General features: G+C 46.2%; 1 protein-coding gene across 1 annotated transcript in view; it reads right to left on the reverse strand.

Annotated features, from left to right (window-relative positions):
• LOC119374141 (uncharacterized) overlaps nucleotides 1-15,277 on the reverse strand; it is a 29,997-nt gene extending 14,720 nt beyond the window's left edge. The window contains exons 1-8 of the mRNA XM_037644204.2: nucleotides 15,027-15,277; nucleotides 14,794-14,955; nucleotides 14,671-14,720; nucleotides 14,253-14,338; nucleotides 7,650-7,810; nucleotides 5,603-5,624; nucleotides 3,643-3,846; nucleotides 432-825 (exon numbers count right to left, since the gene is read on the reverse strand). Of these exons, the coding sequence (XP_037500132.1) occupies nucleotides 432-825; nucleotides 3,643-3,846; nucleotides 5,603-5,624; nucleotides 7,650-7,810; nucleotides 14,253-14,338; nucleotides 14,671-14,720; nucleotides 14,794-14,955; nucleotides 15,027-15,171 (1,224 nt within the window). The 5' untranslated portion in view covers nucleotides 15,172-15,277. The remainder of the gene's footprint in view (nucleotides 1-431; nucleotides 826-3,642; nucleotides 3,847-5,602; nucleotides 5,625-7,649; nucleotides 7,811-14,252; nucleotides 14,339-14,670; nucleotides 14,721-14,793; nucleotides 14,956-15,026) is intronic.
• Between the last annotated feature and the right edge of the window lie 10,983 nt (nucleotides 15,278-26,260).

Below are 26,260 nucleotides of genomic sequence, written 5' to 3' on the forward strand. Positions count from 1 at the left end.
GAAACGTGAAGCGACATAAGGCTGATAGCAATGCTGAAGTTGTGCATATAGAACCATAGGTAGGCAAAAAAAAATGTAGAGCTCACCCAGACTCATTCAATAAATATATTTTGTGTTTAGGGCTCCCTCAGACTCACCAAAATTTTTCTCAAACGGACTCACTCAGACTCAGACTCACTAAAATTTTTCTCAACTGGACTCACTCGGACTCAAACTCACCGAAATATTACTCACCCGGACTCACTCAGACTCACACTCATGGCTTGATCTGAGTCTGAGTGATTCGAATCACGAGTGAGTTTGTCGACCTATGCGCCCCCTCCACTTCAACCACAAACATTTCTGGTGTCACTCAGCCAGACTTCATTTGTACGCAGAACGAATTGACAACTCGGTCCATCATCTGCGTTCACCTCAACGTTCCAACTCACCGGTTCAACAGTCTTTACAGGTGCGGCAGCCTTCACTGGTTCAACAGTTTTTACAGGTGCGGCAGTCTTTACAGGTTCGGCACGCTTCGGAACTTCGCTGGGATTCACAGGTTCGGCATGGTTCACCAGTTCAGAGGACTTCCTTGTCTTTGCCGACGAAGCTCGCAACGGAGAGGGTGTACGTTTGACGGAGAGCATGGAGAGCCGTGGCGACTTGCGGGTGGCACCCATGTGCCAGTTTGGAGTGGAATGACCCTCCTGCCGGTGCACTGGTGATGCCGAGGGTGGCGTCTTGCGCACTGCAGGTGAGTTGGTGTCGGTAATACAAGCCGCACCGCAGCCCACACTCGGCAGCTGTGGTCTGTTCCCTCGCGTCGGTGTCTTGGAACACTTTCTGCAGTATGCAAGACGACAAATACCTTATGAAAACCATGCGGTCAAGACCTAACGCAGCTTCAGGCGTAGCACATACAGCAGAATCTGCATAAACCGAAATTGGTACGTAAGTGGAACAAATGCCCATAGTTTGCTTGGGTGACTGCAGCACCAATACATACATCTTTTTCAGCAAATTAAGCTTTTGTTATAGAATTAGTACTTTCCCAGTTGCTTGAAGTTCTGTTGAACAAGATTTTATACTAGTGCTGTACTTCTTGCAAAATGCAACTTTACGTGTTCTCCCTCCCTTTTTAAAATTTCACACCGAAGCTCGAGCACTCGCAACGGCACATTAGTCAATGGAATGTCGTGGATTATAAAGGGCCAGTAAACAGGCTCCGACTTTTGTTTTACACCAACCAAACAAGCTTGCTGATTCGTGCAGAAGGCCACAGCGATCACATTTTGTGAATATCATAGCGTTGCGCGCCACGCAGACGTTCCATTTTGACAAAACATTTCCATGCCCCTCTCCTGCGCCCGACCAGTCCTTCTTGCCCGCGCAGTGACGTAATCTTGCAAAGGACCAATCGACTTCGAAACGGCGCCTTGACCCTGCAGTGATGCAGTTTCGGACGCGCAGTCCGCATTTTCATTTTTCTGTGCTGCCCTCTGCCGTTTTGGTAGACCTGAGACTACTGGGAGAAGCGATATCGCCAGAATGAAGGCCTCAGAGAGGCGTCTCGCGACTTTACCGGAGGGTGGGGGGTGCATGTGCCGTGGTATATTTGTTCACCTTGCCAGTGCCTCACACCCCTTGCACTGGGCGACTCTGACACGAGCGACACACAGAGGAAGCCTTGCTCAGTCGCTGGCTGCGCGCCCATGACGTAATCGCTGACGTCGTGTTACGTTGTTGAAGTGGGCGTAGTCACAACAAAGGGTGATGCCTACCCTTCTTCGATGCCGAGAAGTGTGGAAAGGCTGAGTGAGAAACTGAAACCAGCCGAAGTGGGTTGTTCTACACCCATTAACTTCCTTATTACAGCATTTATTCGCAAAATTCCTGCAACAGCATGTTCACACTGTACAAGTGCACAGTTTATCTCTCCATCACAAATTTTGGACCGCGAGACTTTTTTACTGGCGCTTTAAAGTAACTTTTCATTACATACGTCATTGCAGCTCTGCAATAGTTCTCAAAGCTTACTCAATTCAATGTTTGGCTCCCTTAGTGCACAACAGAGTCCATGTCTTCGCAACAAGATTGCATGGAACTTCTGGCCGTGCTGCCACCCATGTGTAATTTCTGTACCTTTTATCGCTCAACAAGTTTTCTCTCATGATAGGAGTGGCTTTTATAAGATTGTAGAAAGTTTCGTAAGTATAACAGCACAAACAAGAGACACAAAGACCAGGCAGAAAACGGGACAGAAGTGCCAACTTCAACTGAGTCGAAGTCAGCACTTTGTCCCGCTTTCTGCCTGGTCTTCGTGTCTTTTGTTCGTGCTGTTATATACCTACGAAGTTATGCATCACCAACTAGCCTGGCAACAAACGTTACTGAAATTGCAGAACGGTAATTTGTTAATAAAGACCCAATTATTTTTTGTTTTAAGTCGTTTACAATGCTCACTGGTCTTGAAGCAAGGTTTTCAGAAGTTAGGAGCAGGGAGAGGGGTACGAAGGAGGTGCAAAAAGCAGGACAAACCTCATACGCACGCCAACTGGACGACTGTTTCACAATGAAATGTCAACTGCTTACACTAACTACAGTTAGAATCTCCACAGTAACCCTATACAATGCCTTCTTACTCAGATGCCTCTAGTGTACCAGCCATGAACACGCATATGTCTTATCTAATGGAACAAGCGTAGCTATTCTTTATAATTAATTACCCCCTCCCCACACATGCACTTTAAGAAAACTTTCAAAGCCTCTCTCCTGGAGCCAGTAACATCTCAAGGCACCTACATACCGCACAGTGTTAACCAGTAGAAGCTAACCAATGATTTCTGCCCAAGTTGTCCAAAAACAACCTTTCTTCCACAACTTATAGGTTCAAGGTAAAGGAAAAACTGCACATGTAAAGTATTTTTGTTTTAGATACGCAAGAAACTATGGAAGAGGCAAGATTTCCACTGAAAATGTGGAAATTAAAGGGGTCATGAACCACTTTTCCAAGTAATGATCTAATGACCTCAGTATCAGAGTTTACTGCCTCCCGAATCGATTGCCGCAAAAATTTCTCGAATCCGTCAAGAATGAGCGGAGTTACGGGGGTTTGGTGCACGCTCTCAGCGCTTTCTCTCGTCTCTCGTGCCGACGAGCGCACTGGAAGCTAGACAGGGAGGGATGGCACGGGGGAAAGAAGTTACGTCAGCGCGCGTCATGAAACGCGATCGCTCTCCCGCTGTGATTCGCGCGCGCGAGTGCAGCTACCATGTACTGAGGAGTGCGGCGCCGGCAAGTGGCGGCACCCCGTGGCAAGAAGCGCATCTGATCCGAACGCCGCTCTCGATTTACGTCGGCTATCGGCCAATAAGCATGCTATGTCTCTTGCGACGTAAACTGGCAGATCCGCGACGTCAACGTGCAGACGCCCCGCCCACCAACGAGAGTGAGAACCGGCCTCTGTTTAAAAAGAGGGTGCCTGGGGAAACGGCAACTTCGCGCTCCGCTTGTGGCCTTTACGCGGCGCACACGACTGTAATATTTGGCAGAGCAGTTCATAGCCGTGTCAGCTTTCCACAGGATGTGTTTTTTCAACAAGCCCAAGGGGTGCTTCATGACCCCTTTAAGGATCCATAGTCTTGCCCCTTCCAGCATTACCTGGCTGGTGATGACACATCGATTTCTTGCGTCGCGGCCACCAAGATGCTGTCATCACCCATCAGCCACATGTCATAATCCTCTTCCTCTTCGACGACTACAATGGCCGCCGACTCCTCTGTTGGAGCTTCTGCCGCTGCGACGGTGGAGGCAGTGTCCGTCTGCGGCACTGTGTCCGCTCGCACTTTCTTGGCAGCATCACCACTAGAAGATGCCAGAAATCGATAACCACAATTACATGACTCACATCGGTTAGCAACATTTGGAAGCAAAGGAATATGGTAGAACCTCGTTGTTATGTTTCGCAAGGAACCAAAAAAAAAAAAAAAGGAATGATCCAAGAAAACTTAGCATCCCATAACGATTGCGCAGAACTGAACAGGCGCATAAAGGTAAAAGATCATCAATGAACAACGTTCTGCCATATCAACAGCACATACCATTACCAGTGGGAAAAGGACAGGGAAACGAACCACTTCATGCTTTTTCATGAAACTGTGACGAACACACTTCCAGTAAAGCTAGTATCAACATAACAAGAGGTTTTGCACCTACGTTTGCGAGTGTAAGGACATTTAACCGATTTCAGGCCCGCCTTGCACGCAGAGGCACCACTGAGCAGCCAAGTCTACTGTTAAACAGCACACCTGACAACCAACAACGCCCAAGTTACACACAGTCCATTTCTTAATCTTTACCAGAAAGTGTTGGTGCAGTTGAAATATATATATCTGAGGCCCAAACCACAACATAATTATGAGGCACAACACAGTGGAGGACTCTGCATTAATTCTGACCACCCGGGGCTCTTTAATATGCTCATAGATCTCAGTGCACGGGTGTTCTGGCATTTCCCCGCCACTGAAATGAGGTCACCGTGGTTGGGAATGACACCCGCGTCCTCGGACTTAGCAGTACAACACCTTCGAAGCTAATCCATCACGGCAGGTGTTGCTGTAATGACTTCAACACATTTGTGTGTAAAAAGATCAATCTGTACTGTCTTATGCCCTATTTCAGCAAGAGTTCACATCACAATATGCACTACATGTTTTATTCAACAGTGTACCATGCTGTATGAGCCCTATTTCACCAGGCACCACTTCAGGTGAACATTGATGAGGCTTTGCTGGCAAAGTGCACATACTATGCACCTCACTGAGCCCTATGCACTTCTTTACATGCAGTATAAAGACTGTTCAATACCCTAGAAGTTCCGCACTTCATTTGTTGTTTGTTCCTGTGCCCTCGTCTCATGGTGAGCTACGCTCCAAGCTATTCCACGATGACAGACCTATAGGACCATGAGGGCACCTTCGGCAGACCAACCAGCCCAGCAAAGTAACTTATGTGATGCGAAAGAGCTTTGTTTCCAGTGCATGCGACACTTTTGCATGCCACCAGCCACTAAAGGTAGCACATCACAGGTGCTACCTTTAGCTGCGCTACTGGCCCTGTTGCACGTTCCCTGTTAGGGCATGAAGAATACGGCGTCCGAGATTGTGAAAGCGTTTTTTGTGTCTAACTCAGGTACAATCATAACTCCACACGGGGAAGCAAAGAAGCCTGTTAATGCTCCCTTGTAGTCCAGCCATGTGACGCTTGCGCATTCTTATTTGACAGCCGTTTGTTCAATGCCAGTGCAAAAGCTGCCAGATAGCCTTGATTTTTCTTTCACCTAGTGGTTTGAAGCTCTGCAAGCATGGGTGACGCTTCTCTAGACCGCACAGGCACCAAGCAAAATTCAAACATTGTAGCTCCCTATCTATTTTTTTTTTGCTGTATAGCAGGTGAAGAATGCGGGCTAGCGTTGACACTTCCGAGTTCACTTGTGTGAAATTGCGATGAAAAGCTTTAACCATAATTAAAACGTTAAATGGTTAATGATCAGGTTAATCGACTAACTGCCCATATGACTAGATTGCAAAGAGGAAACAAAAAAGTACAAGGCCACACTTACGGTGACTTCGTGCTTGCAGCATCTGCAAAGTAGACAAAATTTTAACAGCATGAGTACCATTTTGAAGAGACACTGCTACGCTTAAAACTGAAGCGAGATGTATAAGAAACAGTTATGAAATTACGAGCACATCACATTTAAAGGGGCCCTGAATGACGAATTGAGTTTGGTGAGCTGTTTTCATTACTTTTTCTGGCTCACAGCTAAACTCGTCACTATAATTACCTTGTTGCTACGGCAACTTCATGCGCAGCTTGAAGCTACGTGGCGGACAGTATCATAGTTCAGCTCCAGTGACCAACCTTTTTTTTTAAACAGCGGGCTTAAACAGCCTAAGCATATGAGATGGCTGGAGCCTTCTTCTAGTTCCAATGTAATATGGGAGTTACATTGACTATAAGATCAACATCTACAATAAAATATTGCCTTTCAGTGTTGCTTCCAATTCATCCACCAGTGGACTTATGGGATCACTTCATCCCAACAACACTGCTTACAAGAGTGTTCCAACATCAAGACAGAGGGAGAGGGGCACTTAGACTGAGAGGAAGAGCAGCACATCAGCCTTTTTGATAATCATCATCATCAGCCTGTCTACGCCCACTGCAGGGCAAAGGCCTCTCCCATGTTCTGCCAATCAACCCGGTCCTGTGCTTTCTGCTGCCACGTTATACCTGCAAACTTCTTAATCTCATCTACCTACCTAATTTTCTGTCTCCCCCTCATGCGTTTGCCATCTCTTGGGATCCAGTCAGTTACCCTTAATGACCACCGGTTATCCCGCCGACGTGCTACGTGCCCGGCCCATATCCATTTCTTCTTCTTGATTTCAACTATGATGTCCTTAACCCTCGTTTGTTCCCTGAACCACTCTGCTCTCTTCCTGTCTCTTAAGGTTACACCTATCATTTTCCTTTCCATCGCTCGCTGCGTCGTCCTCAGTTTAAGTTGAACCCTCTTTGTAAGTCTCCAGGTTTCTGCTCCGTAGGTAAGTATCGGTAAGATGCAGCTGTTAAATACCTTCCTCTTGAGGGATAGTGGTAGATTACCATTCATGATTTGATAATGCTTGCCGAATGAGCCCCAACCCATCCTTATTCTTCTAGTTATTTCACTCTCATGGTTCGGCTCCGCGGTTACTACCTGTCCTAAGTAGACGTACTCCTTTACAACTTCCAGTGTCTCGCCACCTATCACAAAGCGCTGTTCTCTGCCAAGATTGTTCCACATTACTTTAGTTTTATGCATATTAATTTTCAGACCTACTCTTCTACTTTCCGTATCCAGTTCAGTAATCATGAGCTGTAATTTGTCTCCCGCGTTACTCATCAATGCAATGTCATCAGCGAATCGTAGGTTACTGAGATACTCTCCATTAACTCTTATCCCTAACGTGTCTCCCTGCCGTATGCCCTTCTTTATTGGGATTCTGTCGCTTTCTTTATGGAGGACTATAGTGGCTGTGGATCCGCTGTAGATTTCTTCCATTATGTTTATATAGGCTTCGTCGATGCCTTGATTCCGCAGTGCCTGCATGACTGCTGATGTCTCCACCGAATCAAATGCCTTCTCATAATCTATGAAGGCTATGTATAGGGGTTGGTTGTATTCCGCGCATTTCTCTATTGATAATGCACGCTAGTGATTTCTTCGTCTTTTATGCCTTCTTTTTAAAAGCCTCGTCCCTATCTCAGTATGCAAGCAGCAGTTGTCTCCCTCTGAAGGAAGCAGCATACAAACGCACAACTTAAGTGTAAGAGTGCTTACGCATATAGACTCAAACCTCAATATAACAAACATGAATATAACGAATTATTGGTTATAACGAAGTAAACGAAGAAACGTCTTGTCATGATACAGTGTTACAAATATACGTTTATAACAAATTTTTGGATATAACGAACTTATTTTCGTGTCAGATGCGACCTTGTTGTTTCAAGGTTTCAGTGTACGTGCATGTAATATCAAACACGTAGTAGATCAGCTTTGTGCCAACAATCACTATCGAGGTATGGGCAGGAAAAAAGGCAAGTGGGGACAGCCTGACCTTGAGTGTCCTCGGAGACTTGAGAAACGCTGGCAGCAGCAGCCAGCCCAAAGCCGTTCTTCTTGGACTGCTGCACCATATCCCACAGTTCTTGCATCTGGTCCATGACCGCCTTGGCGCTGGCTGCACTGGCTGCCTTCTTCCCATTTCCCTTCTTTCTCCTGTAATGGTTAACACGGGTAATCACTCACAGCACCATGGGTTCGTACTTGTTACAGTGGAATCTTGTTGATATGATTCTGCATAATATGTTTTTCGGCCTAATATGTCTGTCGTTTTCTTCCCGGCTGACGTCCCTTGGAGATAATACATTTTCATGTGTTTAATACGATCAAATTTTCGCCGAAAATTGGATAATACGACCTCGCATGTGGATTTTGACCAATATATATGGAAATCCCACAGGCACGTAGGCAAGGGGGGGCCCGGACCCCCCCCTAAATTCGTCCAGCCTTTTATATTCCCGGGCAACTTGTTTTTTTTCTTTTTGCCATAAAAAGACTTTCTTTCGAATAATTAGGCCTTGGGCCCCCCCCGAAAAAAAACCTGGCTACGTGCCTGAAATCCCACGTTTATTATTCGGCATACTAGCCCAAGCCGTGTTCCAACAAGCCATGATCTACATGCTGCAAAGCCACTGAAGCTGCAGCAGCGTCAGTTTTGCGCTGGAAAGATCACTGCCCGGCAATGCAAACGTGCAATTGAGCAAAAAGTTTCATTCATATTTCAAATGAATAAAGCGTTTCATATGAAAAAATATGATAATTCACGTTTTCCTCGTTTTTTTAACCTCTTTCGTTATCACGATTTTTGAATAATACGTTTTATTTTCTGGTTCCCGTGAAAAACATGTAACGAGATTACACCGTATACTCTTCATTTCATGGATGTCAAATACAGAGTTGGCAACCTTTCTTCAAGCCGAATACTATGCCGATGATCTCCCTCGCTGTCTCATCTCAGTAAAACTAAATTAAATTTTGGAGTTCTACGTGCCAAAACCATGATGTGATTACGTGGCCCGCTCTGGTGGGGGAACTCTCGATTAATTCCGACCACCTCAGGTTCCTTAGCCCTTTGTGGACGGAAGACTCTTCAAGGCTCTTCAAACGCGAACTTGTAAAAAAGATGGAAGATGAAACCAGCTCACCCACAGATCTTGCTTTTCATGCAGGCCCAAAGTTTAGTTGAGCTCCTGTGATAATCTAACTTCTTCCGGATTGTGTGCGTGTACTTTGTGGTTGTTTGTGTGTAACACCGGGTATTGCAAAGCCCTGCTGAAGAGCAGTGGTGAGGCAGACACACTATTTTGTTGCTAACTGTCTACCTGAACAGGGTACCTACCCTTAATGGTGCGACTGAGTGCTTCAAGTCGTGCTCAAATGATAATAAACCAAGGTGAATCTGAGAAATCAGTAACTTCACGTGAGCGCAATTTTCAACTTGTCTCAGGCAACGGTGGTAAGGCCGCTAATGTGTACTGAAGCCTACCCTTGTTACAAGTGTGAAAAAAATTCTCTTCAGTAGTAGGTTTCATCTATCTGACAAATTCTTTTCACAGGAAAGTAAGGAAAATGGGGTGATTGCGTGAGGTCGTCATCTTTGTGTGTTAGTGATTGTGAATTGGCATCATGCGACATACTTGTGCAGTGAAGTACTCTTGGATCAGCAAAAAAAAAAAAATTTCTAGTAAGCCCCACCTGTCTGAAAAAAACTTATTTTATTGCTTTACATGATTATGAGCATAGGTCGGCAAACTCACTCAGACTCAGATAGAGCTGTGAGTCTGAGTCTGAGTGAGTAATGTTTTGGTGAGTTTAAGTCCAAGTGAGTCCGGTTGAGCATAATTTTGGTGAGTCTGAGTCCGCGTGAGCCCTATGGGCAAAGTATATTCCATGAGTGAGTTTGAGTGAGCTCCACATTTATCGCCGACCTATGATTATGAGATTTGTGTACATGCATTAGAAAATTTCGACTCTCTTAAACCTTTAAAATTATTTTTTCCATCCTTAAAGAGATAGTGAACGAAAATCAGAAAAAATGACAAAAACATGGCATTTCTACTCGGAAGGCGCGACTGTTCTGACAAACAGAGCTTATTTCAGATATTTTTGAACTGTTGGCTGTATCTTTAGAGGATTCTCAGCATGCGGCAGCAGCAAGACGGCGCGAGCCGTGACGTCAAAGTCACCGCAGCGGAAGAAAGATGCACGTGTTCGTGCCCTTCTACTTCCCTTTCTACAGCTCTCCCCTTTCCCCAAAGGCGCTAGGATGTGCCCCACCCTTTAGGGGCTTTATCCCACAAGGGAGCATTGTTCACTGCCGCTGCTGTTTGTAGTGGTTTTAGGAACCCTAGTGGGAGCTGAGCGGGTTGAGAGACACTGGCGACGGCTGGCATGGTTGGCACACCTGTGTCCAGTGGCGTTAAACCTCACCACCTCTAGTCCAGTGTGGCCGCTAGACGTGGCAGTTTGAGAAAAACTCATTAAATTTCTTATTTTCTGCCTGTTTCTCTCTGAAATGAAAGTTGTGTGTATCGATTTCAGGAGCATATCTTGCAATTCGGCTGAAAATCTCGGTGGCAAAAATTTTGTTCAGTATTCCTTTAAAGGGTTCATCATCATCAGCCTGTTTCACGTCCACTGCAAGGCGAAGGCCTCTCCTCATGATTTCCAATCTAACCTGTCCTCTGTGAGGTGATTTCATTTTATGCCTCCAAATTTCTTCATTTTGCCGCTCCACCTAACCCTTTGCCGTACTCGTCCGCGGCTCCCATCTCTTGGTATCTATCCATTCTGATGTTCTAACTGACCATCTGTTCCCTGTCCTTCTCATGACGTGACCTTCCGAGGTCCATTAAAAAAAAAAAATATCTACTAGGATATTGGCTATTCCTGTTCGTTCTGTGATCCACACCGCTGTCTACGTATCTCCTAGGGTTGTGCCTATTAACATACACGTAAATATAAGTATGCGGGTGCTTTTGCAGTTAATGGCTGCTGAAGTGCTTTCACCATGAGCCAAACCTGCACTCTCATGTTTCGCAGTGCAGATAAGCTAGCAAGGCGGGTCTCATCTCATGTACCAATTAAGTGCGCAGCTCGCAACACCAACGGTGGCTCTTCCCATCATGCCACAGTTCTGTGACATCAAATAGTTGCCTAGGAGCCGTTTCTGCCTTACAGCAGCGGCTGCTTCATGTGCTGTGTCGCACCAACTTGCTAAAGTAGTGAAGCGACACTAAGATGAAACAATAAATCAGATTATATTGATAGATGATGCTATGGGAGTTCTAATGTTATTATTCTCACCATCAAAGTTTCATTAACAGAAGAGCAAATGGAGATCATGAATTTGTTCTTGAATTTCACGCCGTAACGTTTATATCCAAATGTTAGTGTGACGTCAGGAATTTCAAGGTCTTTTCTTTCATATTAAGGCCACACTGGCTTAATAAAATGTCGTGAAACTCGGTGTGCTAAATGTCTGGCTCTTAGGATCTGCACACGGAACTTAAGCATGCTTAAATAACACTGCAAAAAGAACAGCGACAAGCCACGTGGTTGGATACAAAATAAACACAAGAGAGTACTTATGCATTCTTTGTTGCAGACTGTATTGGACTGGCCACGAGCGACCTTATGCTATGGGCCCAAATAATCGTTGTATATTCAGCTTTCTGTTCACGAAAATAAAGTTCCACTGATTGACTGGAAAAGTCCACTGGGAAGCACACTGGCATTCAATATCTACACAACGAAAAGTTGTGATTAGTATTTCCCAGTAACTTTTTATTGCGAGTATAATCGATGAAGAACTTTGTAAACCCTACCAGACACCATCAAAATATGTGAAATATGTGACATCAAGGCGAGCTGGTGCAGGAACTTCAAGACGGTGTCGTGACCTGTTTTTTTCTTTTCGAGCATCATCTTGCTAACAGAGCGCCTTCTTGTGGCAACAGCGATGTTGTGAAATGGTGATCTACTAATAGGAGAAAAATTGTTTTTCTCTTTAATGTCTCCAGCACTGTCCCAGGAGGTTCAAGACAATGCTGAACCTTACTAATGCTTTTGAAGCTTTCCTTTTTGGGGAAAACTACTCAGATTTTTTAACCAGAGGCTGCCTCACAGAAGTGTCACTGTGATCTGGCTACAACTCTGACACAGGACATCATTCTTGTACAAAAGCTGTTTTCATGTTGCTGAAATAGGATGGCGAGTGGGTGTGTTAAATCAAACCAGGCACGAGAATGCAAACTCCGTTGTGTGTTCTTAAATTTACACGAGCACTAGTGATTGCTCTGGAATGTACACTTATATGTGTATTGTGAGACGACGTCAGGTACGACGGAACGATTGTTGTATTTACAGCCAAGGCGCGCGAACCAAAAACCGAACACCGGCGATCCAACACGATGATGATGATCACGATGATTTGTATGCACAAGTGAAGATGATGACCGACACAGTCAGCGCTCACACTATTTTCCCCCTTTACGAAAGCGGTCAGCAAGACGTCCCTTTAGTAAGGGTAAGAACGCCGGATATAGGGCTTCAGGCGAGACACATGGGTGATCTCGGTACCGCGACGGCGGCGGTCCGAAGCCGAACTAACAGGAGCGACGCGATAATTCACCGCAGACGTTCGTTCAAGCACGGTGTAAGGGCCCAGGTATCTGTGAACGAATTTTTCACAGAGCCCCGGTGTGCGAACAGGTGTCCAGAGGAGCACTTCGTCGCCTGGGTGGAAAGACACAACTCTACGTGTCTCATCGCAACGAACTTTCCTCTTGGCCTGAATTGCAGAGGTGTTGGCGCGGGCAATTTCACGGCAACGGGTGACGCGGGCAGCGAACTCTTCTGGAAGGGACGCTGATGGGACAGAGGGCGCGGAGAAGAAGCTGGTGTCCAGAACAAAAGACGGTGCACGGCCATACACGATGATTTGTATGCACAAGTGAAGATGATGACCGACACAGTCAGCGCTCACAGTATTAATAGTAGATTATCTTGATAAGCAAGTAAAGTTTCAGTTACCAACGAGTGTGTTTGTTACTGCTGGAGTCCAAGTATTTCTTGTCTTGTCGAAAAGTTTACCTAATAAAGAATTACAAACTTATTTTATGGACTTGCCAATAGCCTGGTTCTCTACATGTCCATCCCCACAATCCACAAACACACACACATCATAGCGAATGTAACTGCACATGTACAGTCGCGCTGAATATGACTTGCAACACGAGAGCGCATGGCCTCACGAGTTTAAAGATTGCGCATTCCTTCCACTAGCCCTTATTTCTACAACTAAACGCTGTTCCCTCACTGGGGGGATGTTCCCAAATAAGAAAATAACATAAAGTTACAGAAATAAAGCAAGTTAACGCCAAGCGCCATCATTAAACTCGTGAGGTCACGCACTCCCGTGTTGCAAGTCATATTGAGCGCGACTGTACATACCACCACAACTGACTGTAATAAGACACTGTGCTAAACATTCTTTTATGAACATTACTGTTATGACTGCATTGCACGTCATTTAGACCACAGTATGATCACAGCTGTGGACTTTAAAGCCTTTTTGAATCATCGAGACTTCTAGTCATCAATATGTTGACACAGATGCCACATGTACAAAAATGGCAGCACAATGCAGACAATTCCAGCAATCCCGAGGGAGTACTGCGCATTGAAGAAGGCTCAGGCCTTGTTGAAACTCATAGCATCTCCCCAACGTGCAGTGTTAGAGTTGACTGCATTAAAGTAATTTCTATCAGGCTGCTATGAAAGCCTTGTTTTTTGTTTAATTGTTGCACACGAGCTTCAATGGCCTTTACATTCAACAACTACTGAGGCTGCACCAGTGTTTGCATAAAGAATACAGAAGTGTATTTGAAGATGCACTCTATAGATCACACATGAATACACACAAGCCAACCACATATTCAGCACAAACACATGTGCACTTACACACACACCAAGAAAAAACAAATAGAAAAGCCGGGACGCTGAAATGGTAGGGTAAATGATCTTAATGAAAAAGATTCAAAGTGTTGCGCTGATGTTAACAAAAATGACAACACTGTCAACGTGGTGATCAAGTGACCGTCTTACAAAACGCCAAGTGCATGTCACACTGGGTGTCTTGCATTGAGTCACGATCTATGCCCCTAAGAAAAGCTTGCCACAGTAAGGTTGAGCTGCTGAACTACATCATTTCAGAACTGCATATCAATGCCACAATGGAAGTATCAATGAAATGCGAAGCTCATAAAGGTTTCTCAACAAAGCAGCATGAGATGAGATCCTCGCAACAGGATGTACTTGGAATGTGAAGCTTTCAGTAATAGGTCACTAAAAGAAGTAGCTAGAACTTCTAACAAACGAAAGTGAGCTTTTATTGGTCTGACAGTGACATAGTTTCAAGATCACTGGGAGTACGCATGACATAGAAGTAGGTTTATAAACTAAACCACTGTATGGTGGCAGAACATCAATACCAGTGTCATAGGCACATAGCCTCACTGACACATCCAAGCTACTACTGAACCCAATGCTACAACCCTGCAAGTGAACTAAACGCAAAAACAAACATTGGCCACACCTTGGAGTCGGAGCCTTTCCTGAGGTCTTGACGAAGTTTGTGTCAATGATGCTGAATGCGGATGGTATTGGTTTGATTTCTTGAGGCTGAAATGCGAGAGGTATCATAAAGACCAGCGATGGTATCACAACCAACAAAAAATCTTATTACAGAGGTGCTCGAGAAAATGAATTAAAGTATTGCCCTTCGTTACAAAAGCATGAGAGACTGAAAAGAAAGGCCAGGACAGTGTTCACACCTGAGACTATTATTATGAAGACTTCTTACGATTTGTGCAGTAGCAGTTTCACCACGAAACAACCGTCCTCTGTAGGCGGGCAACGTATAAAGCTACAACAGAGTTCGGACTGAACTGAAAGGTTACAGCTGCGATAACGGCGCTAGTGCACCCAAAATTTGGCTTAGAACATTTATTCACCTTTGTGCGGAACAACTTGACCAAGCTCTCCACGTCCGATCCTCCAGGCGCTGCGAGTAGGATCCAACAAGATAATGTTAGTTACAACGTGAAACAATTAAAGAAACGTATGCAACTTATTACCCGGTACAAGCCGGCTGCGTGGCGAACTGCAGTCCCAAATGACATCGCTGTTGACGACGTCTTGGGAGCATAGCAACTCGTCGACGATCAAGTTGTCGAGATCCACCGGTGCTTGGCTGTACGATTCATCGTGGACGTTTCGGGGACTGCTTTCGTTCGAGCCTGAAGACATAGGAACAACAATTTATAAGCGACGGCGTGAATTATTCGGCACTCGCGCTTTAATTCCTTACTATTGGGTGGCGTTGAGCGTCCCAGTTTACTCGGAGTCGACTTGCCACTGCGTCGCTTGGGTGTAGAGGCCGGCCCCGCCTTTGCTGGCGAGCTCTTCGGCTTTTTCATCTTAAAGCATTCGGTTATTTGTACGTGCGATGACATGACAAGGAGTTGGAAACACTAGGCAATCTGCGGAACCGGCATGATCGGCGGGGCCACGGCAGTCGATACATTTTCTCTATTTTCCGCCATATGCAACTACGACGTGTCGTCGATGCCGATGAAACAGCGAGCAGCGAGTTTTTACGTCAGTTTCGATTTTGTGTCAGCTGTCGGGTTGTTGCAAAGAAACTAACCGATACAAAGCGGCTGTTCTAGGAAAAATCACATGAGTCTCAGTATTTCGTATTCTTCTAGTTTATAAGTGCCACGATTCGAAGGTTCCGCTGACTGAACACGCCAGCAATAATAGTAATAGTATTATTACTTATTTAAAGAAGTAATTACAGAATCGCACGGACTTCTTTTTGTCGAAGCAACGTGCTGCTTGATTTATTGTTTTGAAATGACGCTGCTTCCTCACTGAAATAAAGAAGTCGCGGTATAAGATCGATCTTCAAGACGATTGCGCAAAATTCAAGTCGAAATTAGTTAGAGCCGTAAAAATCGATGGTTCGATTCAAACAACAGCGTTCAGTGATATGGCAATAACTGTCGACCTTGCTGAAGGTATGCACAATCATTTTTTTCGGCTGTAGAGGTTATTGAGGAATAATGTTAACTTTTCGTTGTGTGAGTACATATTCAGTGCCGGCATTTCCCGGCGCGGGCTTTGAGCTGCTTTCAAGCGCTTATATTGTATCCGACCGCGCAGTTGGTCACTCTTGGTTCTTCCAGTTTCGGTTTAGCTCACCGAAGTTCCAACTTCCAGAAGTTCCGTGTGTGGGCACGTGCGTGCGCGTTGTGATCTGCACTCGTGCCCCACGCTTTTATTCTGTACGTGTTCTGCACGAGCCGTTATTCATAGTGAATATATATATATATGAACGCAGCTATGAAGAAGCCACCTCGATAGATTGTGTATCCACAGAAGCTTAACTTTCTGTGGAGCGGCGGTCGCGCTAACCGAAAACTAGGCATAGCCTTTCTCGTGAAGAAATGGACGGCGCGTGCGAAGCGTCTGCGCATCTTCCTTTCTTGTAAGTCGGAGAGATGGAAGCAGTCGCCTCGATGTGTGATATACTTTTCTCTGGATTTGACTGGGTCCGCAAGCACGGGCGTATTCCCATCTTTTTGATGGTGAGTTCGTGTCAGTTTCATTACTTTCTTATTCCGAGTTCGAAAACTATGCAAGCATAAAAATGCGTTTTGCGTTGCAATGCCTGATTGTGTGCGTGACATGTTTCATGACTGTAATTATTATACGTTCAAGCCGTCGTAACGTAAACGTAGATTAGGTTTGCCGTACACATTCGATAGTGTTGATTTTTATTGGCCGCAATGAAACTTGTACCACGTTGCTTCGTCTGGATTGCGGCGTGACCACATGATGATCGCGACCTTGTACAAATTACGGTATAGCTCGTATATGCTTTAATTGCTTCACTACAACAAATGAGTGGATATAACAATATGTCACGGCGATAGAGTACTGGTTCGTGGCTTACTGCACATTGCCATCTGTGTCGTAGCGCCGGGCGTCCATCGTAGATCTCGTGCACGGTGGACTCAGTGATGTGGTGGACTCGTCCGTGGTCAACGGCGCGCAATGCCTGGCGACCTTACAAGGCCGTTGCTCTGGTGCTGTAGTACAGTGCGCGCTGTTCTTGATGTTTCGAATTTCTGAGGGTGCGAGACTGACAGGAAAATGCTCGTTTTAGGCAGTGGAGTCGATCGCTGTTTCTGAGTGCCGTGTTGTCACTTTGCCCCCTCTGTTTCGCTGCTTGGCATCGAATGTTTCGCTTAATTTTTTTCCCCTTTCAGCTTCGCCCCCCCCCCCCCCCAATAAATAAATAAAAAGGCGGCGCCTCGGTTAGTGGAAGCGAAATGTGTTCTCGACACGTCACTTGCGCCATGGTTAACTGCAGAATGCTGAACGCTAAGGACGTCGTCGAGTGATTGAAATTGTCACATCGGCAGCAACGCCGATGCGAATAACATTGTTCTTATGCGTTTTGCTTAGAGAAGTTGTTAGCATATACTTACTGTCTGACGTTGTTTTTATTTTTACGTATTCTTCTTTCGATGGAGCTTTTATCTCAATAGATTCGTCCTAAACGCGGCATGTTAGGAATTCATGTGCAGGCTGTGAGGCTCAGATTGTTAATTAAGATGGTGGTGGTGATGATGTTGCCACCTATTAGCCGTACAAGGGAGCAAACTTCCTGTACCTCAGAACAAAGACCACCTGCTTATGTTTGCAGGGGTGAGACAGCTGCGCATATTGCGCATTTTTGATACGATTCCGTTTTCCTGCACCAAGCTGCTCCAAAAGCATAAAAATTGCGAAAATTGCGCCGAACTGCGCCGAAACGGCCCCACAATCAAGAATTTTCAAGCCCGCGTCACTTTCAGCGTGGGAAAACGTAACTTTAGAAGCAGCGCCAGGGATACGTTCGCAGAACACGTTAACGCGCCCAAGCGTGTCCTTCTACGCGCCTTTGTAATAGAGGCTTCCATAGTGCTGTGATAATCGCCTCTGAGCGGTTGTAAATATGTGTAGTGTCCGAGCGGTAACGACGTAGTGTCCGAGGGGTAAGGTTTCTCGGCGCTCGCGACGCATTTTTGAAGGCGGTCCCTCACGAGGTGGCAGCAAACGGTGGCGCAGCGCGCTTTTATTATCACCTATTAAAAGCGTGCGGTACACTTGACGCTACGCCACCCGCGCAGCCGAGCAGATAGCTGAAGGCGCTTTATTTTAGGCAGTTTTCGAATAGCGTACGCTGAGTTAGTGTTAGCGTTTGCGGCCCGCTATTTCCGTCACTTAACGGGAGCCCGAAAGCGGTTAGCGTACGACGCATGCGCAGTTGTGGGAAAAGCCAACGCAAAGCTTTGCGTACGCTATTCGAAAGCTTCCTGAGGGTTCGCCCTTCAGGGAGGGCAAATATTAATCGCAGCGCCCCTCTTTCCGATTAAGTCAAAGTATGGGCGGTATCGACTTTGCCCCCCCCCCCCCCCCCTTCGTGCGCACGCCTATGGGGGTGGTCATACTGGCGCGTTCGTCGGTGGCCATGCTGCTTTTGTTCTTTCCTGATGTTACGCGCGAAGGCGTCGCCGCTATCGCGTGCTAGTCGGAATCATTCATTGACCGTTCAAAGACGTACTGCTATGTGACTACACAATTCTTGTGCAATCAGTTTTTATTGCGATAGCAATTATATGGACAGTCTCGAGGGGTTCTTGCCGTCGCCGTCATGTCCTTCCGGTATGAAGTCCAAATTGATAAGATCCCCCCGCGAATTGTATGTTATACAGCGGGTAAAAGCACGCGAGCAGAGGCGACGTACGCGGCCGAAGCAAACGAGCCGGCCCATTGCCGTCGCTCGGAGGCTGCATGCGATAACATCACCACGCTCGGAAGGCCTGCCGTCGAAGCAGACAGGAAACGCCCCGCCCGTTTTTAACAAGCCTTAAAAGACACGAAGACGCGAGGGGGGGGGGGGTGGAGTGTCGCGCGAGGAGCAACTTTGAACTTTGCGCGGTCGCGATCACTGGCGCGCGCGCGCGCGCTATCTCGAAAGCCATCACAGCGGGATTTTTTTTTTATTATTTGAGAAGTGTGATGTTTTTTTTCTTTTCTTATTTTCAAATGTAAAGTGAACCTACTTGGAAAAACTTTTTTTTATCTATTTCATATGTTGTTACCAGGGTTATATAAATTGCGTGGTTTCTAAAAAGGTAGTGTAGTTCATACCTGGCAATAATCTGTTAAAAAAAGCTTTCTCCAAAGGCTCTTTGAATGTTATGTGTATTCTAAGCCGATTAAAATATGTGCTTGTTCCTCCAAGTTACTACAAATTTGTTTTTTCAAGTTCCAAAAACGACATAATAAATGCCGCTAACTGCTCCCAAACAAGGTTCTCCTGCTCCTAAATTGAAATTTTGCTGCTCCCAAAACTGCTCCCAAATCGATTTCAGCCGTCTCACCCCTGTATTCAGTCATGGGCACGTTACCAGTAAAAAGTAACAGTGTTACAGTTACAGTTACCTAAGCCAAAAAAGTAACTGTTACAGTTACAGTTACAGAGTTTCCGAAAGTAACTCGTTACAGTTACAGTTACTGTGCAAAAGTAACGTCGTTACTTTTCCGTTACTGTATAAAATAATAGATCACAAATCAAATTATAGAATTTATTTAATAAGGGTTGCACGTCGTAAAACCCTAGACGAAGGAAACATAAAAGGGGGCCCAACATCAGCAATCACTTTGAACGCCTCTTACTTGAAGTGGAAAACGTGGTTGATGTACTGGAACGACGGCAGTATATCCTAAGACGTTTATTAACTATACCCAGAAGCGCATGCGAAGAGCAGCGGGGAGTGCATCACGAGTGGTTACGACGTCCATTATGTCTGCTCCATATGTTTAAGGTGTGTCAGACTTTGTTCGGAGAGCTTCCTGTCCGCTGGGCATAAAAGCCGTTTTTAAGTCCCGTTATTATACCTTGGAACATGACAACGTGTGTTCACGAAATCCTAAGACTGCACACCTGCGGATGATCATAGCGGTATCTAAAAGAGCGATGCTGGGATCGGCGAAACGGGCAGGAAATGATCAACGAGGACTAAAAAACTCAAGCGGAATGTCGCTAAAGCAACCCATGCAACGCGTTCTAAGACCGAGCTTGTTGAGCACTGCTGGATGACAGGTCATAGCTTTGACCTAAACAATGCGACGACGCCAGTTTGTGAACGAAGGTGGGGGAAAAGCAACTCCTGGAATCGTGGTTCATTTGCCGCGGCTTGCAAAAACAGCCGCGGCCCCCCACTGGACATTTACAAGTCATGTGTGACTAGTGGACTGGTTGACCTCGGCTCATTTTTGTTTTCTTTTTTAGGATGCCACCTGCATTGGAGGTGAAACGTCTGTCATTTTGTTAATAATTGTTGCATTAAGTCGGAGTAAACATTTTACAACCAGTTAAAAGAAGTCGCTTCGCTAGTTCACGGAATTTCTGGCCTTAGCCGTTTCGCGTTCTGCTGTTTTCTAGCCACCTGTCAAACACGATTAGCTCGGAGCCTATGACTATAAACATGGCATCCTAATGCTCCTCCACCTGTACACCAAGAACATAGCTAGATGCTCAAGTGACGAAAACGATATATATGCTGAAAAAAAAAAAAAAAACGGACGCGAACTTAGCAGGCTGTTCAGTTGAACCACGATTGATTTACATGTTGCGTTAATGACAGACCTCCAACCTCGGTCTTCTGCAGGGAAGATAATACGCTTAGTCACCTCCTCTCCTAAACTGCGAGGGGAGCCCTATTCTGGAAAGTTGAGGGGTGGAGAGGATATATGGTGAAGAAGAAAGTTCGAAAAAGTGTTGCTGTTGGATAATTTTTCATAAAGACAGAAGTAACTGTAACGGTATTTTCCGTTACAGCTACTGCGAAAGAAGTAACAGTGTTACAGTTACAAGTTCCTCTAACTTAAAAGTAACTAGTTACAGTTACAAGTTACTGAAAAAAGTAACTAGTTACCGGTAACGCGTTACTAGTAACTAGTTACTGCCCAAGACTGCCTGTATTTGTGGTTTTCTGAAGCGCGGTTTTCTTCCATGCACACATACTAAAAAAACTTCAATGTTTGGGTATGCTAAAGGCGAATTCTTTTCAATTATGTAGTTTGTAAGCATAAACATGCTTAATAACATTAGCGGTGTCCATAGGCGTGCGCAGAGGGGGGCAGGGGGGGCGGCCGCCCCCCCTAATCATCTAAGAGGGGGGGCGCAAAATCTGCCCCGTACATTGACCCTTCTAGTCACCTAAGAGGGGGGGGGGGGCAGAATCTGCCCCATACATGGACTTTTTAGGGTGGGAGGGGGGCGCTGCGATGAACCTTCGCTCCCCCTAATGAGGAACCCTGCGCACGCCTATGGCGGTGTCGGCGTTCTTTTCAAAATCTGCTTAATGAAAGCGTATATTGCTAGAAGATGCTTACGAACATTTGGTAGTCCACAAGCTGTGGCCTGTTCTGAGACATCTGTGAGTTTAGGGACCAAGAAACAGCAGTAATTAGCGAAGCAACGCAAATTCGAAGAACCGCTGTGCATGTTTCAGTGAGTTGTCGGTGGCATTGTCTAATGATATGAAGAGATCAGGTTCTTGATATAAGGATGCGTGCACAGCGGGCGACCCTCATTGACGAAGGTTTCTTGTGTGATGCATATAATCAGTGATTCCACTCCTGCGCCAACTGCGCCAAAGTGCGCCAAATTGTATTTACTGCGCCATCCTGATAATATCGACGAAAATTGCGCCAAACTGCGCCAAAGTCTCGGGTTTGAGGGCGTCTATCACCGGCAATCGCACGGCCGGCGCGTCAGAACATGTGCAGCTTGATTTTGGGGCTGCCAAAGTCGCAACCATGGACCAAGAATTATTCCGCTGAATAAATAGCGCTCGCGCGTGCGTCCCGAATAAGCCACGATGCCATGCACGGTGCCGACGCAGCTTCTGTTCTGCAAGTCGGCTCGACAGCAAAACGCGCTCTCCGCAGAGGCTCGTGACGTCTAGGCCTATCGGTAGCGAGAAAGTGCGACGGCGATTCATTGGCGGACGTCGTCTGTTCCAGAAACGCTGCTGATAGCTCGTTTCAAGCGTCGCACGGCACGTAAGGAAAGCAATGTTCAGTAATAACTACATGAGTGCCGCTAAAATCTCTGTCACCTCAGTTTCCGGACATCGCGGAATGAAATCTGGGATCGCTCGCAGTAGATATATGGGACAATATCAAATTTTCCTTGCTTCGCGTTTATGAAAGAGCACGCGAACGGTGGAAACGCGTTGACACTTTTCCTCAGATATACTTTATCCATGGATCTTCATCCAGAACAGCTTTTTCGTAATTCTTTCCGCCAGCACGCCCGAGTTTGTAATCACTCTGCGGTAAATACCCCCTAAAAGGCCCTGCCCTTTCGAGCTCAGGTGCTAGGGTTCCAATTCGAATTTTTTACTGGCTTTTTTAAAAATGTCATCTCATTAGTAAAATCATATCTCCTGGTCGGAGCAGCCGCAAATGCGCAGCTGTCAGTAGCGGGCCCGTCGCTGACGGCCTACATTTAAGCGGCTACGCCATGTTACACGTCCGCCCCTCGCTTTCGGGGTTCAATAGCTAACGGTTAAAAAAAAAACTCAGTTTCGCTTAAGAGCGAAGCAATGAATGCGATACCAAAAATTTGTATTGTGAAACGAAGTAAGACTAGCAGCTAACTCTTTTGGATCCGATCTCGCGTAACTCAACAAAACGCTGGTTTAAGGGAATATGGCCCCTCCAGGAACCGAAGCGTTTTCTTGCTCTGAGTTCTCTAAACGCGAAGTAAGCGTTGAGAGCACAGCAAGTTTACGAGTCGTCTCCTGATGCCTTGAAATAGCGCGCGCGCAAGCGACTGCGCCCTTCGAAAGATGCCCCCCCCCCCCCCCCTTCCGCTCCCCTGGCCTCCCTTCATGCTCCTTACGAAAGACGGGCGGGGCGTTTCCTCTCTGTTTGATGAGCAATCGACGGCAGGCCCGCACGCGGGAAGATGTTATCTCATGCGCTGTCCGTGCGACGGAGACAGACGGCCGGCTAGCTTAATCTCCACTTCAGCCGCGTTCGCCGCCAGCGCTCGCGAGCTTTTACCCGCGGCTAGAATGCGCGTGGTGATGTTATTAATTTGGTCTTTATACAGAAAATTACGGCAATGGCGACGGCAGAAATCCGCGGAGAGCGTCCATATAATTGTTATCACAATAAACATTTAAAAAAAGTTGAGGAGCCATTTCACTCTGTGAAGTGGATGATAAGCGAAGCTGTTTCGCGCATGGCAAGGGGGTGACATGGTGGAGGACAGTTTGGTATGTAAGGCCAGGTTATTAACGTTCAATACGCAATATTAATGCGAAAGCATCAGATGCTTTATCAAACGCGAAAATTGACCGTCGGCGGCGTCAATCGATTGATGCAAAAAATAATCATGTGATGGCGTCATCATCACGTCATAGATCGTCAAAACTTGTGACGTCATCATGGCGTCATATATCGTGATGTCACGTGATGACGCCATCACGACATCGTCGCTTTACACTGCTTCCGTAATCGGTGCGCCGATCATGGAGCTAGCGCAAAACCAGGTGAGGTGCAGATAGCTTGCAGAGAAGGAGGGGGAGGATCAACCCGTCGATCGAGAAGAAAAAGAACCTGGCTTTCGCCTTGGAGTTTTCTTAGGGGAATGCATTAGGGACAGTGTGGCTCTTTGGCATTGAGGCACTGCTGTACATCACGGCGTTTGTCTACAATGTCTGCTGATAACCACATAGATGTATTTAGAGTGTTATTTCATAAAGTTCAATTTTATTGATCTGGTATTCTGTTTATTTGCTAGTGTCGAAAATAATTGCCGAAGAGGTTAATCCAGAACACTCAACTGCATGAGCCCTTATTTTTTCATTAGCGAGTGAAGTATGGAGTTCTCCTGAGATGATTTTTTCGATGAGATTTGCGATGAATCGAAATATTTCTAGCCTTCATAAGAGCCCCATAGTAATATTCCGGTGCTTGAATGTTATTGCAATATGCTTCTGTAGTGCACTCCAGGATGTAAAATTCGCTGCTCCAGAGTGCTCCCAGATGCAAAATTATCTGCTCCAAAGTGCTCCAAGATGAAAATTTTGCTGCTCCAAAGTGCTCCAAAACGGAAATTTTGCTACTCCAAAAATTGCTCCAAATCAGAAGTCCTCGGCAGCATCACTGTGTAATTAAATTTCGACGTACATTGCAATCTGTTCTGTATTGTATGTCTATCAATAAATCGTCAGCCAGACGCCGTCGCTTGCCTCGTCTCGTTTTCCTCCCATCTTGCGTCTAGCCTTGTTCTCACTCAAAGCTGTTTTTCAGTCATCATTCATGTCATTCAGACGTCACACATACACCTCCAAGGTGAACGTCAATATCACATCTGTGTCTACAACTGCGAATGGGAACCTTCAGGGTCACGTCAACGCTGTGCCGAAATTTTCACGCTTACTAACGAGTGTGTTACCTACCAAATGTGACGATATTTAGCATTGGCTACACGCGCCTGCGGCATTTCTCTGGCTCACCTCTTCGTATTAGTGGCTTTGTCGTGGGGCAACTGGCTAATCATCCGCTAATTCTATTGTGCAGTTTTGTGTCATTTGTTGTAATTATGACTAACACTCCTAGGTTTAAAATGCACATATATACCCCATAAAGTGGACGGGATGATTGCCGCCGCCGTAGCTCAGTGGTAGAGCATCGGAGGCGTTATTCGAAGTTCGCAGGTTCGGTCCCTGCCGGTGGCAAGTTATCTTTTCGTCCACTTTACTTTCTTCACATTTACATCATAATTACTACAAATAACATCCCCTATACTTTTTTGGTTTTCTTGTCTGTTCTAATTAATGTTTTTGTCTAGCAAAGAAAAGCAATGAATGCGATAGCAAGAAACTAATGCTATACGAAGTGAGGCTCGCCAATGGATACTCTCAGTTTGAACAGCGCTCCTGTTGCAAAGGCGGCCGAAGCAGCGAAGGAAACTAGCGTGCTTCAAGTGTCGAGCTGTGACACTTGATAGTTCGCGCTCATCTTCTCTTTGTTCGTTTAGTGGCGTCCCTTGCTCTCGAGTGGCTTTCGTACGCTCCGTAACATGAGCACGGACACCACAGTGAAAGCTTGAAACAACCCTCTTCCCCTCACCACCAGAAAACCGCGCGAGCAGACAGCGGAAGGGCAAGGTTCTCCCTGCGAAATATAAGAAGAAGCGAGCGAGCTCGCCGACGACTTTTAAATGCGCCCGTCGTGCTCCTAGCGCCATCTCGCTGGTAATGAAGAAACGCTTATAAGCGCCGGCCGTCTCTGAGTCCGTCCAGCGCTAAAGGGTGTGTATATAACGCTCACCGTTAGCTATGATGAGGATCTGCGTTTCGTGGCGTAGCGGTTAGCGTCACTCGCTGCGGAGCAAGAGGTGCCTGGTTCGATTCCGCGCTTCGGAAGCATTTTTCTGAATTATTTTTCTTTGGGGCTTTTATATATATATAATATATATACTTATACATATACGGTGCATGACGGCGACGGCAAAATTCAGCCGAGACTGCCCATATAATTGCTATCGCAATAAAACACTATGCTCAACAATTTCGTCATATACAATTGGAGTGTGACATTGACTTACTCTATGAGATTAGAGCGTAACATCGCCGGCACCGTGATCATCGTATAAAGACCAAATCAATACGATCCTGTCGTGCCCGTCGCAAGATAGGCTCGGGATCGAAAGAAAACATTCAAGCGTGCACTCCGTCTTCGCGCGCCGGGCAAGAGGGGTTAGGATTAAGGTGACTGACGGTTGTGCACCGATCGTCGTTCTGCGGGGAGAACAGGAGCGCGAGTGGGCAAGGGAATATTATATGCGTCTGTGTGCCGGGGGGGGGGGTAGCGAAGGCGGAAGGCAAGGACAGTAGTGGGGGGGGAGAGGTGCGGTCTGCCACAATACGGACCCCGCGAACGCCTGGCGAAATTGCCGTCTGCGCCGTCTAGTGGCCAGCCGTCTGCTGTCGAGAGCATAGCTCTGGGGGTGCTAATGCCAGATTACGCTCATTGCAGCGCTATCAGCCACATTTCAAGCGAAATAACCGTCCGTGCGGTATTGGGTTGTCGAAGACGGTGATTCGTGTTTTTCCGCGTGCCGCCGAAGAAGGTGCTGATGCACTGTGCAGCCAATGTTTTCAGCTGCGCCCGCTCCGTGCACGCATATGAGACATCAATTGCATTGAGTGCGCTGTAATATTTTCGTCTAATTTGCCCTGTAAAAAACGGAATGCAAGAAAGTGAGGAACTCCAAGGGTGTGGTCTACGGTCATGTTTACGGAGTGGAGTACACGAGTTCGTGTGGCAGGACCACTCCTGTCGTGGGCGGCGACTGTGGCCTTGGGGCTAAGGCTCAATTCGAACCGGCCGCTTACGAGTGACGGAAAACCCGGCTATCACATTGGCAACAGCTTCCACGCAACCAAAGAAGCATAATCA

This window comes from Rhipicephalus sanguineus, chromosome 11, assembly GCF_013339695.2.
Source record: "Rhipicephalus sanguineus isolate Rsan-2018 chromosome 11, BIME_Rsan_1.4, whole genome shotgun sequence".
In the NCBI taxonomy this organism is placed as follows: Eukaryota; Metazoa; Arthropoda; class Arachnida; order Ixodida; family Ixodidae; genus Rhipicephalus; species Rhipicephalus sanguineus.